The 19,010-nt window shown below is 35.1% G+C and overlaps 1 protein-coding gene across 1 annotated transcript; it reads left to right on the forward strand.

Moving 5' to 3' along the window:
• The first annotated feature begins 6,974 nt into the window (after window positions 1-6,974).
• LOC145987936 (uncharacterized) lies at window positions 6,975-18,566 on the forward strand. Its single transcript, XM_083122767.1, has 3 exons — window positions 6,975-7,004; window positions 17,542-17,801; window positions 18,449-18,566. Exons 1-3 carry the CDS (start codon window positions 6,999-7,001, stop codon window positions 18,549-18,551), a joined length of 369 nt encoding a protein of 122 aa, XP_082978893.1. The 5' UTR covers window positions 6,975-6,998; the 3' UTR covers window positions 18,552-18,566.
• The last annotated feature ends 444 nt before the right edge of the window (window positions 18,567-19,010 follow it).

Genomic DNA, 19,010 nt, shown 5'->3' on the forward strand with positions numbered 1-19,010 from the left:
ATGCATAACACTGTCAAACATATACATGTGTGTATTAAAAATAATTTACAACCATGAATCAATTTTTGATTATCAGAATTGCTTTGAGTTTGCAATTGAGAAAATACTATCTGAAATTGTCAAATAATTAATCAATCTGTGTCTACTCTTAATATAGATCACACTTATAGAGAATGACATCACACTGACAATACCTTGTGAAAGCTCATTACTATAATATCTTCAAGTGCAAAGATATCATATGATCATGTCAAAGTCCTTTAATATGCTGTCAAAATAAATCACAAATTAACGTTGTTATTCATTTAGAATAAAACAACTAAAATATACCTCATGCCAACAAAATTTCATCCTAGTCTGTATAAATATTTTATCAATCCTAGCAAGTGCATTGATAAAATAACATATCTCTGAGGCTTAATTGACTAAAATCTTTGTAACGTAGTCATGTGTGATTTCAGAAGTCATCAAAAATACATCTAACATATCTTTAATCCAAAACATGGTAAGAATGGTTATCTCAAAAGATACTTGATACTTACGATCATTATAAATATAAGACACGTGGCTCAGAGTAATCACTTATTTAATTAAGTACATTTATATTATAACATAAATGGAACATTACATTCCCTGAAAAAACTAGTGTAACTGGTCTTAATATGTATTTTTCCTTCATAAATTTATACCCCTAAGATGTGGAAATAGTCAACCTTCAATCATCATATATAGCAGCACCATCGTGTGGCTTAGCTTGATAAGTGTATTTGAAATCATAAATACCTAACCTATCAATACTACACGATTACTATTGGAAGAATCCAAACTTGATAAAGCACCAAAGATACATGTGCATCATAAAAAGAAATATATATATATATATTCATGTAATAAATATTTCTACATTAAGTGTCACAATAGGACTCACTATTGCCTTTACGTGAACACTTCACAATGCTTTCATGCAACTGTGGCATGGAATTATGAGTGACGAGCTTGGATCATCTAGTGGAGGTCTCTGCTACATGTCAACTTCATAAAATATACGAGGAAAATATTCATCTTCAGGAATTATTGACTTAACAATTCCCTAATAGCAAATAAAATAATTCTCGTATATAAGCATTTTAAATGCACTTACATTCTTGGTACACTACCAATGCTTAACTAACATCTTGGGTAACATCTTTCACCAGCTATTCAAGTTTGTTATATAGATGAACTATTAAAGTGTTTTAAAATTTGCTTTTGTTGTGCATAATAATGCCAAGTTTCCCACAAACGTGCGGAGTTATATTTAAGTCTAATAAACTTAAATATAGTGATCATGCAACTAAATTGTGCATAAAATAAATCACAAACTTGTACTTCAAAATATTATATTGTATTTTTGTCCATCAAGATGAACAGTAGTACTGTGGCCAAATATACCTCCCTAGACCAACAGTCTAGAAGATACTCCCAACCAACCACCCTTGTAAGTTGATGTGTCAAGCAGTTACTACATTTATATAAGATATAGCAGCTAAAGAAACATCAACTTGCACTTGTTTAACTTGGGCAAGAAACTTCTGCACAAGATCACCAATTTTACATTACAAAATAAATAAATAAATATCATGTATATGCCTACTTAAATATTTAATTTGATTCTTAAAATTTAATTTGTGTTATTGGCTTCGGAGTCTCCAATTAGAAGCTGAACTTCGAGTATAAGCAGAGTTTCTATAAGTTTTGCTACGGCTACCGTCACTAGTTTTGCTTTGGCCACCGTCACTATCTGATCGGTAATATTCTATTTTATCATAACCATCACCATTGTTATAGCTCTCTCTGCCAACTGTGTTTTGCACCCTTGTATCACATGATTGTTTATCATGCTGCTGTTGAACTCTATTACCAACATCAGAAGATGATTGTTTGTTATTATTTTTATTAAAAGTCCTAGAATTTCTATAGGATTGATTAGAATATCTATCCTTATTTCTATTTTGATCATTAGCACATGAAACATTTGCTACTCTAGCCTTATTCTTTGGATTATAATTATTTCTGTTCGTGTCATTGAACCGTGCAGGATTATTTCTTAAAGATTGAAAATTTTCAATTACTTGCAACGTTTGTTGCAATGTACGTACATTATTGATCACCATATGTTCACTAATCCTGTGTGGTAATAATGAGGCTAATTGTGCTATCAAATGAGGTTCTTCAGCAGGAGGCTGAGTAGACTTCAAAATTTTGTAGTTCTTATTCGCATATTGTAACAGGCTTACATTACTCTCTTTTGTAAAAGGAGAATTCAAAGTTTGAGTCAACTTTACTGATTTCCAGCGGTCATTCTGATAATGTGCCAAAAAAGCCTCTTTAAATTCAGAATAAGTGGTAAACTGATTCTTTACTTCTAAGTACCAAGTTCTAGCACAATCAGTTAGAAGTTTTGGTATGTACTTCAAGAATTGACTTTCTTTGATGTCATAAATATCTAGGTTTTCCTCTACTTTTTCTAAGAATTCCGATGGTGCAAACTCTAAAGATATCCCATCAAAATAAGGGAAATGCCTCAAGTCCTGTGGTTTAATGAGAACTTTAATTTGACTCTTATTACAATTAGTCAATGGAACATCTACTGAATGACTAACATTAGTCATATGACCCGCATCATGTTGTGCGTATGAAATTTTGTCATCAACATTATTATTAGCAACTGATTTGTTCTTCCTCAATTTTCGACGCTTAGATGCTAATCTTGTATTTCGGTATGGACCACTAAGCATACTTACTCTATCATGATCTGAATCTGTACTATTATACATCTCAGATTCAGTATTCACTCCTATATTATGTCTAACAAGACTACTTTTTGGTGAACCATGACAAACTTCATCTTTATTCCCAACTGTATGTTGTCTCTGATTTACAGTGTGAGAACTCATTCGAGGTGTAAAGTCACTCTGTGCTTTAGCTGTATTTTTAACTGCTATTATATCATGAGTTGATAATGGTGTTAATGCATTATTAACTACACTCATGATATTGGTTTCTATTTGTAGAAGTGCATTCTTAACACCTAATTCCAAAGAAGAGTTGATATTGCCTTTATTATTTACATCATGCAACTTATGCAATTCATCATCTCTATAATACTTGTGCCTTGTACTAATATCCACCGACTTATCACTATCAACATCACTCCTAATTGCATCATTCTCTGGAACGCGAGTGATAAAAATATGCCTTGCACTGCTAGACATAACTTCTTTATCAACCTCATCATGTTGTATGCCAATAGATTTGACATCAACCTGTGGTTCAGTTGAATGAGCATAATTGGTTTCACTTCGTAACTTAATTAGATCATTACTTAATGTACCAAGTGATACACTACACTGAGCACAAACCTCAAGACATTGGTCCAGTTGAGAAGTAAACTGTTTGGATAAATTACTAACTGTATAGTCTAATTTTTTATCCATATCCGCAGCAAGATAAACTAGCTCATCATTCATCCTTTGATCCAGTAATTGAACTTTCTTTTCTAACTTTTCTGTTCTATCTAAGCATTCCTTACGGAACTGTGAAATATCTACCTTAATTTCTCTAAGTTCCTTACTTTGAGCTTTACTGGCTTCAATGCTTTCTTTCATCTGACTCTGCACAGCACAGATACCTTCTTTCATTTCACTTTGCACTGCAGAGATACCTTCTTTCATTTCACCTTGCACTGCAGAGATACCTTCTTTCATTTCTGCCTGCTGCGATTTGAGCATCATCACAATGTCAGCCAATGTGATCTCCTTCTCCATAATGTTAGGTATTGAAACTAATATCAGAAAGAAGAATATTCACAACTCAATAACTTATTCTTTCCTATCCAATAATTGTACCATTTGAGTCCTCATAATCTAAGTTTAACCATGTTAGTCAGTATAATTCTAACTCAGTATCAGCACAATAGGTAGTAGCTATGGTGCTATATTGAAAAGGAAATTTAAATTTGCATATACTAATGAATAATGTTTATGTTCAAACAATAATAAATACCTTTATAATTATTAAATTGATAAAAGAAAACTAGAAACAACAAAATTACAAGAGCATTTATAACATATCAATGCTATACTTGAGAAGAAAATATCTCTTTGTTATCTCCTTCCGGGATAAAGCAAGTCTTTGTATTCACAATTCTGAGCTTCCTTTTTCAAGATTCATCATCTGACCAAACCACATCCAAATGTAGAACATATAAGTGTCACTCTATGCAACCTTCCTCCAAGCACTCATTTGAGGAACTGTAACATTTACAAGCATGCTCGTTAAGCAAGATGAAAACAGATACCTATTCACTGCTTCAAAATCAACATGGCATCTTTTATACATATCAGTGTCATTCCACAACTTTCGAATCTTTATCAGATTATATCATGATCAAAGTTCCTTCAAGTCATAAAAGGCTTCTATATCACTTAAACATCCAAGTTATTATAACGTTGCCAAGTTTAATCTTTAAAAGCAACAATTATTATACAAATATATCACCATCCCATATTGATATATCTCTCCTTATCCTTGTTCCATCTTCAGCTCTCTCTCAAGTCACAGACAACTAGTATCAGAGCAACTAGTTCAAGCCAAATCTTTTAGTATGTGCAATCTTCAATTGTTTTTGTTTTATAGTTTTGTCCATAAGTGCTTAACAGCTTCAATGTTTGTGTTGTAAATGTACATATTTGCTCTGTTACAGCTATTTTACTATGTATATTACAATATACTTATCTAATGATTACAATTACCATTTTTTTTAATGTTGATACAAAATACCAAGTATGACATCATATTATACATTGAACAAATTAAAGAGTTGACCTTTGTATATACACCTTGAAGCCAATGCAAATGTACACAATTTCAATAAATTTAATTATAAATTTGAATATATCATATCTTTCTTGTCTGAAAGAACACATATGATTGAAGATATTTGTTTTTCATATTGCCAGTCAAAAATAACTGTAATACTAACTTATTATAAATATTGCACAAATGTAGAACTTTGAACTTAGCTTAACCTTTTTGAAATGTTGTTATGACAATGTATTATTTATATTGTCATAACATTGTTGTAAAGAAAAACTGAAAAATGAAAATAATCGTATTACTTTTTTTTCTTGTGACACTGTGGAAAAAACCTGAGCTAACATAATGTTATTACGAAATGATTTTTTTTCTGATGAGACGAAACAGGCCGAACCAAACAGTGCTGAAGTAGCCGGCCTCAGTGACGAAGCGGTTAGCACATCTCACTACGATGCCAGAGGTTCCGGTTTTGAATTCCGGCCTGGGCATGGGTGTTCTTTGTGTGTTCCTTCAGCAATTTCATCATATCATCACTCATCCTCATCTTCACGATTAGCCAAAAGTGTCAGAAGTGCGAAGTAAAATAAAGCAAAGCAATCATTGCTAAGTCGAGTTTTGGCGAGGGAAGATAATAGAACGAAATCCATGTTAAGCCTATTGAAGAGAAATCTAGTATCCGATAAGTGTGAATAGATACAGAGCGAAAATAAGTTTGGAATGCGTAATACAAGTAACCTATAATATACGCTAGTCTACGAACCTTGTAATCCTGGAATTTCTGGAGGGTAGAAAGGAAGCGGTTTCCCGGGAATTTTTAGGAAAAGGTTTTATCACTGTACTTGTAATTAATCTTCGTCACGCACCACAAAGAAGCAAGAAAGAAATTGTCTAACTCAGAACATAGAAAATTTCCAGAAATAAAGATAATCAAAAACTGAGTATCGACGTTTAAGACGTGCTCTATTTTTCAGACCTATTTTTAATGGGAAAAAGTGCACCTTATACGCCGGCAAATACGTTACATTCCATACTCTCTGTATGTGCTATACATCCCTTATGCTAGCTCTTTTGAGTAATGTTCAACTATCTGAAATATGGCAGCCCATTTCCGTACTTCCAAAATCGAAATTGTTGTCAATCTTCTCTCCAGTGTGACTGCTCGGTGGCCGCGCGTATTAAGTGGTCGACTTTCTATATCGCAACAGAAGGTTCAGGGCTCTAATCCTGGTCTAGGCTTGAATGTAAGGTGTGCGTCCCTTCATGAACTTTATCTAATCAGCACTCTCCTGTCCATCTACCAACAGCATGTTCCGTAGACATACGTGTATTTATGGTTCTTGAAAGTATTATCCACAACGTCTATCTGTGCACAAGTGTTAAAAATCTATAATACATGCATTGCATGTAACCCTCGTTATTGATTGATTGATTGACTGAATTAAAATTTTTGGGTGGAGCGTCACGTGTGGGCATTTTGCACCCTTCAATATATGCGGGGAAATATCACCTTATCTATGATTCTTACATAAAATGTTACAACAAGGGGTGTAAAAAGCCCCTTGAGAAAAGTTAAAAGTGCAAGGTTGTAAAGAGACGTGCACAAGACAAACAAACACAATAGTATAATTGTTTATTTAAGGGTTATGCAAAGTTAAGTCTGTTACAAGTTGCTTTCAATCTTGATGATGATTTGCATGTCAAATTCTCGTATTCCAAGTTTCGACTTTAAAAGAGAAAGTCACTTTAATATCTTGTTTCAGAATAGTACAGGTTGCGCGATATTAATGTTTCAACTTCCATGCAGCACTTTTTTTTAGAAATTGCTAAAAATTCTCTATTAAGAGAGAATCGTCATTCAATAACGGAAGTAAGTAATATTTCTGAACTGCACAATGGTGACGTTTTGTGAAGTAATAAATAATATACGAATAACCGAAAGAATATCTTAATAATTACTTCCTTTTCCTGTAATTGCAAGCATTCGCCTTCACAAATACCATTTCGCATGCAGTACAAAATTCCGACGTTCGAAGGCCGTTTAATTTATTTCGTACAGCATGTGGTTCTATATATATGTGGACAGAGAGTGATATATTTACATAACTTTAACCGCACTACAGCGAAACAAACATTAATTCACCATGAAGGTAAGTGGCAGTTGTAATTCTTTCTTTTATATTTTACATTAGGCTACTTGTTCAAACATTTGTAATAAATAGGGCTAGGATTTTGATGAAATTGCATCTTTTTTTCTGGTGAATAAGAAACCCAAATCTTTTAATATTTATACGTTTCATGTCGTGCTGAACTTTTAAGCACTATTTGTTGGGGCATTTTTTGCCATTATGGGTTGTATAAGTCATTTTTTAGCATTTTAAGTCATTTTTTGGTAATTTTTTTATTTTCTTAGTTTTCCAGAGCACTTGTACGCTGCGAGTGCATGGGCAGCATTAACGTGAAAGGATTAAGATGAATAAATATCCTATTTTTTCATATCTTCCCTAGACAATTTAAAATATGAAACCGCAGCTACCTTCCATCCGTCTCAGAAGAAAATAAACAACACGAATATAACGATTTCCTTACAATGAAATTCAATTGTTAGAAGTTCAAAACAGCTCGCAATTTTGCCCCAGGAGAAGAAAGTCGTTGCTCTGCCTAATCTTATCTTCTAATCTGCTCAGACCAATTGTTGTGTTCCTTGAAAGTGAATGGATGGAACGTGTGATCTGGCCATTGTCGAAGTTCCTGTTTATTGCGAGAATTTACTTTGGTGCAGTGTTCAGTAGAGCAGGTTTTAGAAGCATTGGACAAGATGCCAAAAACCAAGCAAAGTACACAGTACAAATTAAAACAGTTTGTGTCCCAGTATGGTGAAAATATGTTCAGTACGGACGGATCAGTATTATTCTGTCAGCTTTGTGGTGTAAGAGTTGCTGCGGAAAAGAAATTCACGGTGGAGCAACATGTCAACCGCGAGAAACACAAGGCAGCTCTGAAGCAAATTCAAGATCAGAAGAGGACGGTGCAATTGTTAATGGGTGAGTGTTCCTCCAAATCCTCTGTTATTTCTGAAGAACTGTGATACGCTTCTATTTCTGCTGACATTCCTCTAAGTAAACTAAATAATCCTAAACTTCGAGCATTTTTGGAAAAACATACTGGGAAATCGATACCAGATTCTTCCACGCTAAGGAAAAATTATGTCAAGGTAAAGGTAAAAAAGGTAAAGTGTTCCCCTGTGCTTAGCACCACGCCATGAAGGCGTATAGAGGGTGTGGGGGTAACGCCCCACACTTTCTTGATCCGGTCGTGTGTAGGGGTGATGTGATCAACATCACGCCCCTGACCGCCTTTACCCCCCAGGGTTTCCCCCAGGTACCCATGTTATTCGACGCAGGGTGGGCGCCGGGACCGCTTCCAACGTTAGAAAGGTTCCCGGATTTGAACCGGCCGGGGATCGAACCCGGGACCTTGAGCATGGTAGTCAGACGCGTTACCGACTGAGCCACCGCGGCCACAAAATTATGTCAAGAAATGCTACAATCAAACAATGGATCAAATTCGGCAGAAAATTCATGGTAAAAAAATATGGGTGTCAATTGACGAAAGTACCGACTCACTCGGACGGTACATTGCAAATGTAGTGATTGGTACGATGCAGGAATCCGAGTCTACTCAAGTGTTTCTAATAAATTGTGAATGTCTAGAAAAAGTGCATTATTCAACGACCAGCAAAGTTTTCAATAACGCGATGCAGTTATTGTGGCCCGACGGCATTCAATATGACAAGGTGTTGCTTTTCGTAACAGATGCGGCACCGTACATGGTTAAAGCAGGGAATTCTCTGAAAGGTCTGTACTCGAAAATGGTACATGTAACATGTCTTGCACATGCGTGTCACCGTATTGCTGAAGAACTGCGAAGTCACTTTCCTGATGTAGACCAACTGATTGCAAACATTAAGAAGATTTTCCTCAAGTCCCCATCACGAGTGTTAGCTTTTAGGTCTCATGCACCTGATGTGCCTTTGCCACCAGCTCCTATTCTTACTAGATGGGGTACATGGTTAGAGGCTTGTGGTTACTATTGTGAAAATTATAAAGTTGTGAAAGAAGTTGTAACCTCGTTCGACAACAGTGAAGCATTGTGTATAAGACAAGCACAGGAACTCTTGGCTGATCCCGAAATGGAGGGAAAATTATGCTATATAAAGTCCAACTTCGGCTTCCTACCTTCTGCCATAACTTCACTCGAGACATCTGGAGCTACATTGGTTGATCAAGTTAATGTCCTTAACAAAGTTCAGGATAATTTGGAAGCAGTTCCAGGTACTGTTGGAATATAAGTGAGAGAAAAGATGCAGAAAGTGCTAGGGAAAAATGCAGGATACACAATAATATGTTCTATTCGTGACGTATTGTGTGGGAAAACGTTTTCATTGCCAGACTCTGAAACCGAATTAAAACCAAGTGACATTGTGTTTTAAATATGCCCCTATTACCTCTGTTGATGTTGAAAGGAGCTTTTCTATGTATAAAAGTGTGCTGGCTGACAATCGTCATTAATTTCTTTTTGAAAATTTACAGAAAATATTCGTTACATACTGCAACTCAAAACTGAACAGTAACCTCTCATAATTTGTCAAAAGTTGCATACTAGAGTTGCTGTAATTTGAAGTGCAAATAAAATTTTACTTTCGAATTTTTAACGGTTTTTAGGTCATTTTTAAAGTCATTTTTTTGGCAATTTTTAGGTCATGAATGCATCTTTTTAAGGGCATTTTTTACGAATTTTTAGGTCATCAAAATCCTAGCCCTAGTAATAAACTTATGATCTACCAACATAGTTTTCAATTGTTCTCAAATAAAACAACAGCGTTGATAAGTCGCTCATATACAATGTTCAAAATAGATTTTTTTTTCTTTAAAATTAGAATAACTTAAGCAATAGCCATCATTTTAAGATGATTTTCAAAATTTTGTATTATATTTTCTGATCTATTTCATACTGTTTTAAGATAAATACTAATGGTTTCTTTACTATATATGCTGAACGATTTATTGTAGCGTGACGTTTATTATATGAAGTGACGATTATATATATATATATGCCCCTCTTGAAGCTGCAAATAACTAGGAAGAGTAGGGAGTGGGGATGAAGTGCCGAACCTATATTTGATGGCATTCATAGAAACATATTTTTTTTAAAATTTCTGAAAGAATATTTAAAATTCTCTGTCTTCATCACTCCATCTTATAGTGATATGTGACGTCATAAAAGTGTAACTCACTTACGGTCAGCAGAAAATTGCCATTGTTAGGAATATAGACCGCCTACACCACTTTAAAATTAGTATTACTTGCATTTATTTCTGACAGAAAATCCACGTTATTGGATTAGTTCTTACTGTACACTGCAAAATGTTTCCTCTTGCTACTATAAGCCATTCATGCATCTCTTCATGTATAAACATAAGCTTTTATGTATTTTCACTGAAACCTAGAAATTGGCATGGAAGTGTAGGTATTAGAAAGAGAGAGGGAGAGGGAGAGAGAATTAATGAACAGAGCATATTGAGAATTGATTCAAACAGAAAAGCAAGGCAATCAGTTAATTTTTATGACAAGTTATAAACAGTGGAATATTAGGAAATTGCAGAATGATATATTTGAAATATAAATTATATCTATACGCAAGACAATTCAACTATTGAAAAATAAAATATCGAGTACCATAAAAAACATATAAAAATTTAATCATTAAATAGAATTAATATTGTTGATTTGCGTCCGTAGCAAAATGAAAGTCGTTTCAGTTTTGCTGCATCTGTATACTTTTTTTCTCTCTAACTAACTAACTAACTCTCTAGCCTTCTTAAACCCGAAGGTTCATGGCTGCAGCAACACAGGCCTTCCATCTGTCCCTATCCTGGGCAAGATATATATACTCTTTTCCATCCTTACCGATTTCCTTTAGGTCCATCTCAACATTGTCCCACCATCTTCGTCTTGGCCTTCCTACAGGTTTCTTACCATCAGGTTTCCCAACAACAATCCTGTAAACTCCTCTTTCCTCTCCCATTCGTGCCACATGACCTACCCACCTAAGTCTTCTTGATTTAATTATTCTAATAATATTTGGACATGAATACAAGTTATGTACTTCTAAATTATGTAACATTCTCCACTCACCTGTCTCCTCATCCCTTTTAGGTCCAAAGATACTCTCAAATACTCTCAATTTATGTTCCTCTTTCAATCTAAGGGACCAAGTTTCACACCCATATAATACTACAGGCAAAATTACTGTTTTGTATATTTTAACTTTTAGTTTCTTAGATATTAAACGAGAAGACAAAAGTTTATGAAGAGAAAAGTAACATGCATTTCCCGAATTAAACCTACTTTTTATTTCCTCTTTAATATGATTTTCATTTGTTAGTATTACTCCTAAGTATTTGATTTGGAAACTGGTTCAAACGAGTTGTTATCAATAATTAGATTTTGATGATTGCCTAACACTTGGTTTCAGCCTGCAAGCATATATTTAGTTTTCTCTTTGCTAACTTCCAAACCTATCTCTTTAGCTGTTTTGAAAAATATTTTAGCATTATTCTTAATTGTATTTATATCGTCCCCTAATAAGTCTACATCATCTGCATATGCTAACAACTGAGTCACACCGTTTAATTTTAGTCCTTCGTTAGTTTCTTTTATCTTCCTAACAGCATATTCTAAGGCAAAATTAAAGAGCAATGGAGATAATGCATCTCCTTGTTTTAACCCATCATTAATTGTAAATTTGTCAGACACTTTAACACCCACACGAATTTTACTTTCTGTTTCACTGGTGCATACTTTTATCATATTAACAAGCTTCTTAGGTATTCCAAACTTGACTAATATATTATATAATTTATCTCTTTGACCGAATCATATGCTTTTTTGAAATCAATGCATAGCTGATGAATGTTTTGATTATATTCCCACTTTTTCTCAAGTGTCTATATGATGGGAAAATTTTGATCTGTAGTTGGTCTTTTACGTTTAAATCCACATTGATAATCACCCATAATTTAATTAACATATGGGGTTAGTCTTGTTAAAAGAATGTTAGATAATATTTTATATGTTGTTGAGAGTAAAGAAATTCCACGGTAATTATTGCAGTTCATTTTATCACCTTTTTTAAACACAGGAACAATTATGAATTCTTTCCACTGTTGAGGGATTTCTTCTTTATTCCATATTAAACAAATTAATTTATGAATTTGATATATTAACAAATTCCCATCATACTTAATTAACTCAGCTGGTATTAAATCAATGCCAGGTGCTTTGTTATTCTTTAGCCTTTTTATAGCATCTTTAACTTCAGTCAAGTTAGGTTCTGGAACTAAAGGTTCTGCTGTGTGTAGGGTAAACCGACATAATATCGGATTTTTTTTTTAAATCACCATAATAAACCCACTAAAATTTAACAGAAATGCATAATTTTTGGTAATATAAACTTTTGGTAGAGGCAACGCGTTTTCGGAACATCTCTGAGGTGTTCTTATGCGCAAGTTGAAAGCGAGTCGCACAGAAACCGAATCAGCTGGTGAGGGAGTTGCAACGCGCGACTGTTGGCGCGTGTTTACAATTCTCAAGCAGCGTTGCAAGTGAACAAAAAAACAGTGGGTAACAATGACTCAATGCAGAATTGTAGAACAACAAAAGCTCACTAGCGAAAACAATACAATAAGCTTACCTTATGTGTTGTAAATACTGCAAATACGATCAAATGAAGAAACCAATGATTTATTCCAGGTCTTCTATGCCTTCAAGTTCAGAACCTGAATCGGACATTTCGCAACAAGAATCTTCTGCACTCGACAATGAATCGTCCGCACTGCTGCTACTGTCGCCAACCCTGAAAGCCAGACGCTCTATTTCTGGTTCCAGCAAACCCTCCGTCCGAATGTATTGTTCCTCAGTTTTTCTAACATTGCTGCAACATGACTCCCATTCCTCCTCTCCAATCACCGAAAACGCTTCCTTACAAAGTTCCCACACATCATTTAATTTGAACGTCACATTGCGATTTGCAACCCATTGTTTAGAAATGCCCCAAATTTTCTCTATAGCATTTAAATCGGGATGATATGCAGGCAAGCGAAGGACTGTGTGGCCATGTTCATTCATCAGTTCATCTAAAATGCAGGATTTCATCTTCGGTTTGTGCAGTTTTATAAGGCTGTATAGTTCAGGCTTGAACATATCGTCCGTAAATGGTATATTGTTTTTTAATAGCCACTCTTGCATTTCCTTTTTCTTGGTGTTAGACGAAGGGCATCTTTCTTTCTGAATATTGTGGTAGGATGCGTTGTCGATTACGAAGACGGAATTTGAGGGTAAATTTGGAATGACCATTTCTCTTATCCACCGCATGTATTTACTGGAATTCATCTCCGAGTGGTAGTCTCCAGTTTTCTGATTGGATTTAAATATCAGAAGCACGTTAGGGATGAACCCCTTGTCGCTGCCTGCATGGACAATAATGAGACGTTGCCCTTTGGATATTGGAGATTTCAGGCCCTCGATACTATCGTCGCACCATGTTTTAGTGGTTGTGTGGGAACTATGAATGTATGTTTCATCGGTGTATACAATAGGACGGCCTTCCCGACGATATCTACTGATGGCCCGTAAATAAGCAATCCTTGCATTCCGAATGTCATTCCTCTCAATAAGCACACGTCTATTAGTTTCCACTTTCTTCCACCTAAACCCAAGTTTTTTGAAGATCTTCAATAAACTGGTTGCCTGCCCTTTATATCCGATGGTTTTCCTTAATTTTGCAAGCACAGATTTTACTGTTGGGACTTGCCTGTCTACGGTGTAAAATTCATTAATTGTTCTCCGAACAACGCACATGTCAAAATCATCTATATCTGTACACGGCCGCGGACGATTTTTATTTCTACGGGGCGTACTGTATGATGACGATGATCCAGCACGAACCGCCGAACTTTCCTTCTTAATTGATTTTACCGTACTTAAAGATACACCTGTCGCAGCACAAACACGGTCAATGACTTTTTTAAGAGGCAACTTTAAAACATTTTGGTCAGCCTCTTCTTGCATGAATTGCAAGACGTTTGCCACAACTTCACGCGTTTGTCCCCTAAGCGTTCTACGATAAACTTTGGAATGAACAGGAGGCATATTTTATGTGAGGAACACACTACGAAATCGCACTTCCATACACTCAGCAGCACGCTCAAGTCTAGCACCAGATCCTCGCACCTCGGTATCACTTTCACGAATGATTTCTGAGCATGTCGTTCTGCGCAACCTGCTACGCCGTCAGAAGGAAGAAGACCATTTTAGGCTCGCTGACTAGCGAAGCGACAGAACTCAGAGATGTTCCGAAAACGCGTTGCCTCTACCTTACCCTTTGCCTTGTGATGTGTTTATCTCCCTTATTGTTAAATTATTTGTTGTACAGTACAAAATAAAAAAGCAATGCAAATTTGAGGAATCGAAAAAAGCCGTCCGAATATCGGATAGTGGGTACGAGGCCTAATATCGGATAGGAATTTAACATTATATAATATATATATTAACATTATATTAGAAATAAAATTACATCTCATGATAGAAGCAACCTATTATTTATTTTCCAACTAGTGTCAGATTCTTCTGAGTCAGATTGCTCTTGACATGTCTTGTGCCGCAATTTAGGATTGGGGAATGTAAATTTGACCAATTTGATATCCAATATTTGGCAGGCCTCCCTATCCGATATTAGGCCGAACGCGACCTCGAGCGAAATATAACCCTAATATCAAACAAAGACATTTACCCGAATAGGACTAGGATATCAACATACTCTAATATGCCATCTTTCTATGAAATATAAGTAAGCTATAGTTTCTCCTTGCCTTCGATGTGAAAACCTTTGATCATGAAATGCTTCCAAAAACTCAGAAACTGAACATTTCTGTTTTCGTCAATCGTGCACGCGCAGTGTGCTCAACAGCGTTCCCACTCACAATGAAGTATTGGCGGCAATCGACGAACGTAGTTTAGTGGATTGTTGCACATGGCAGCACCCACGAGCCGAGAAATGATGGTATCCGATGTTGGGCGGGTATCCGATATTATGGCAGTTTGCCTTACTTCATTTACTTCTGATTTATCTCCTACATGAACATTTAAAAAGTCATTAAAGTAGTTCTTCCATCTATTTAAAATATCGCCTGGGTCAGGCAAAAAATTGCCGTTTTTATCTTTTATCAAGTTTACTTTAGGTTGGCACCCCTTTCTAAATTCATTTGTACCTTTATATAAATCTCTGATATTTTTACTTTTGCTGTTTGTTTCAATTTCGTTAATTTTACTTTTCAAGTAATATCTTTTTTTACTTCTAAACGTGCCGTTAACTTCTCGCTTTATTCTGTTATAATTGTTTAGATTTGTATCATCAGAGTTATTTAACCACCTAAGTCTAGCCTGATTTCTTATTTCTATTAGATTATGACATTCGTTATCAAACCATGGCTTACTTTTTCTTGGTTTATGGTATCCTATACTTTCTTTAGCTGCTGATTCTATTGCATTACGTATGTGCTCCCAATTCTTATCTACGTCTGTTTATTAATATTTTCATCATTATTTAAATCCTGCAAAACATCAAATCTATTTGACAGTTTAATTTGGTAATCTTTCTTAATTCTTTCATCAGCAACTTTTCCTGTATTAAATCTTAGAACTTAGATTTTGTTGCTTATGATTTATCACCGAGAGTCTTTCTCTTAATTTAGCAATTACTAAATAATGGTCACTGGCACAGTCAGCACCTCTATGTGAACGAACGTCAATTATGCTAGTATGCCTTCTCTTATCAATGAGAATATGATGTATCTGATTATGAGTTTTACCATCTGGAGAAGACCAGGTATATTTATGGATATCTTTATGTTTAAAAGTGGTACTTTTCACAATTAAATTATTTGAGGTTGCAAAGGTAATTAATTTTATACCATTATCATTACTTAATTCATGAAGACTTTCTTTACCAATAGTAGGTTTAAATGTCTCTTCTTTACCAATCTGTGCATTACAGTCACCTAACAGAATTTCATATCACACTGGGAAAATTTATCAAAGACCTGTTCTAACTCTGTATAAAAATCATCTTTAGTATTATCATCTTTATCTTCCGTTGGTGCATGTATGTTTATTAAAATAATTTTGCACCACCTACCCTGTAAAACTGCATATGATATCCTATCATTAATAAATTCTACTGTTTTAAGGGCCGAGATGATTCTATTATTTATGAAGAATCCTGTTCCAAAATTATGATTTTCAGTACCACCATAGAAAAAAGTATAATTTTTAATTTTACAATTCCATTCTCCTGGCCACCTAACTTCCTGGACAGCTACTACATCTAATTTATACTTAACTATCTCATTAACTGTACACTGAAATGCCCCAGGCCGGTAAAATGCTCAGAACATTCTAAGTGCCTAATTTAATATCCTTATTCCTAACGTAGATATTATCCTTAGTCCAGGGACCTCCCAAAGTAGTCCCCGCCCGGAGAATCGAATGGGAGACTATTTTACCTCCGGAATATTTTACCTTGGGAACATCCATGGACTCATATTGCTGACTCTTGACATGTTTTTTTTACAGTGCAGAGTTGTCAGCTCTACGCCTAACCCCCAATATGAATGGAAGACCGCACCTGTCGTTGGTCAGCGGATCCCTCGGGTCTAGCTGGGAGGATCACATTGTAGTCCACCAACCATTCCCCACTTCTGCCGATTGTGGGACGCTCATAGAGCCATGACAGGACAGCTCTGTAAATCCCAACAGAGCAAACTGTTGACCATTTCACTCTGTTGGTTGACTAAACACTACTACACAAGACAAACACTTACACACCAGACAGCACAACTACTATACAAGACAAACACAAACACACAACTACTAAACAAGACAAATACGCTACAACTACTACACAAGACAAACACTTACACACCACAACTACTACACAAGACAAACACAAACACACCACATCTACACATTCAGTTTACTGGTGTAAAGGTTATATCAAGGTTATTGATATTGGTAAATTTTATATTGATACTTGATTGGGAAAAGCAAAATTTCATATTGGTCCAACCCCATTAAATACTAAGCAGATTGTACATTTTTTGTTTACCTTGACAGATGAATCAGCTAACTCTGTTATGTCTTTGGCACCAGAGAAGCAGTCTCTGCCTACAGGTTCCACCATCACGTAACTAACACCCAACTGCACATTCACTGCCTGCATTCCAATCACAACACATTCAATGACTAGATACAAAATTCCCTGTATACCAAACGACTTCAATGTGTGTATTGATGCAACAAAACGCATACAAAGATGTGATAATTAAGTCAAAGAAAATAAGTAAATAATATTTTGATCATGGAAAGCTATATGATTTTATGTATCTAACCATTATAATTATCAACCATTATCTTTCCAGATTTGGTTGATATTATCGATAATATCATTTATCTTAAACTTAATAGTATCTACTGAAGGTAATTGTGTAAAAAAAAAACACTGCGAGTTTTGTTTGTATATTGGCTGGATCTAATTTTGAAAACATTGAAAATTAACTTTCTTCTTCAGTCCTTTATTGTACTTGCTGCAATTGTTGCTGCCGCTTCTGCCAGTGGATTGTTGTCGACTGGATCAGTGATCGCTAGCAACGTGGCTGCTCCTTCTTGGGCAGCTCCCTGGGCAGGCTCTTGGGCAGCTCCATGGGCAGGTTCTTGGGGAGTAGCACCCTGGGCATCTCATGTTTCAACTCCTCTGATTGCCACCTACGGTGGAGCTCCTGTGACAGTCTCTCAAGCAGCTCCTGTGACAGCCCAAGCTGCTGGTGCTCCGTAAGTAATTCATATTGTGTTTTCATTCCATTACATCAAATTATTAGATATTTCGTACCTGTTTTTTCCTACACGGGGCCATAATTTTGTGTTACCAGAAATATTTTTTGAAATGATAATTTTTAATATTTTTATTACTTTGAATTTAGATAGAATTTACACTATGTGTCACTGTAAATAGCATACACGACTTTTTTTTACTTAATTAGATATATTTAGAAAACAAAAAATATATCTCAATCAAACATTGTTCAGTTATTTTTTGAATAATCATTAAAGCTTCAGAAATACATCTATATCTGATAATAATTAATCTATTCCAATGTTAATACCTTAAACTTAACATCTTAGAATTAATTAATGGTGTTCAAAAAATAAATAAATAACTTTTCGATTCGTTTCCAATGAGAGAAACTATATATGTAAAGCAAATTTACATCATTTTTGTGTGTTGTAGAAAAGAGTATTTACTTGTATCATAAGGAATAACAGATTACTCATTCAGATTGCGTTTTTCTAGGTTATAATCGTATTAAAATATATTTGTTGTAACTTTCTGCTATCAATTATGTGCTTTATTAGTTGCGTAAAAAATGCGTAAATGATGAAATATTGAAAATATTTTTATCTGTATCTGTTTCCATCAGTTACGTAGCTGTCACCAGAGGCTCCGTCCACACTGCTCCTCTTGCAGGACACCTTGTTGGCAGCACACAGATCAACACCGCCCCTGCTCCAGGAACCATCTAAAGATTTGACAACGACGCGTACCCTTGTCGGCTTAAATCGGTTTAGAAATGGCTTCTTTCCTGCACATTTCCTCGGAATTAATAAACTATTGAAATGATCTATCATTTTTTATCTTCTATAATCCCTACATAAACATTTTAAATATAAATTTACGTGAATGTAACGATATACTAATAAGTTAATATTTCTAAAAATAGAAATGTCCGATAATATATAAGGTTAGAAAAAATCATTTTTCTAAGGAGAGGTGCAGAAGAAGAGGTGCAGAAACGCCCATATTCCAACAACGACTATCTAAAAGGTGTTTCAAAATTTCACCCGTTGTATGCTATTGCTGATAAACAATCGGACATGGAGTCCCATAAGGCTATGCCACAGACATGGAGGAACCCACATGGACGTTTTAGATCCATAGGAATAAACTGGGTACATAACCACATAATTCAAATTCAGAGTAAA

This window comes from Lepisma saccharinum, chromosome 1, assembly GCF_977018435.1.
Source record: "Lepisma saccharinum chromosome 1, izLepSacc3.1, whole genome shotgun sequence".
NCBI lineage: Eukaryota > Metazoa > Arthropoda > Insecta > Zygentoma > Lepismatidae > Lepisma > Lepisma saccharinum.

What these genes read in the sequence shown, in the direction of transcription:
- LOC145987936 (XM_083122767.1), top strand. An exon ending in GCCCAAGCTGCTGGTGCTCC is followed by an intron (nt 17,802 to 18,448) that starts GTAAGTAATTCA and finishes TGTTTCCATCAG; the next exon opens with TTACGTAGCTGTCACCAGAG.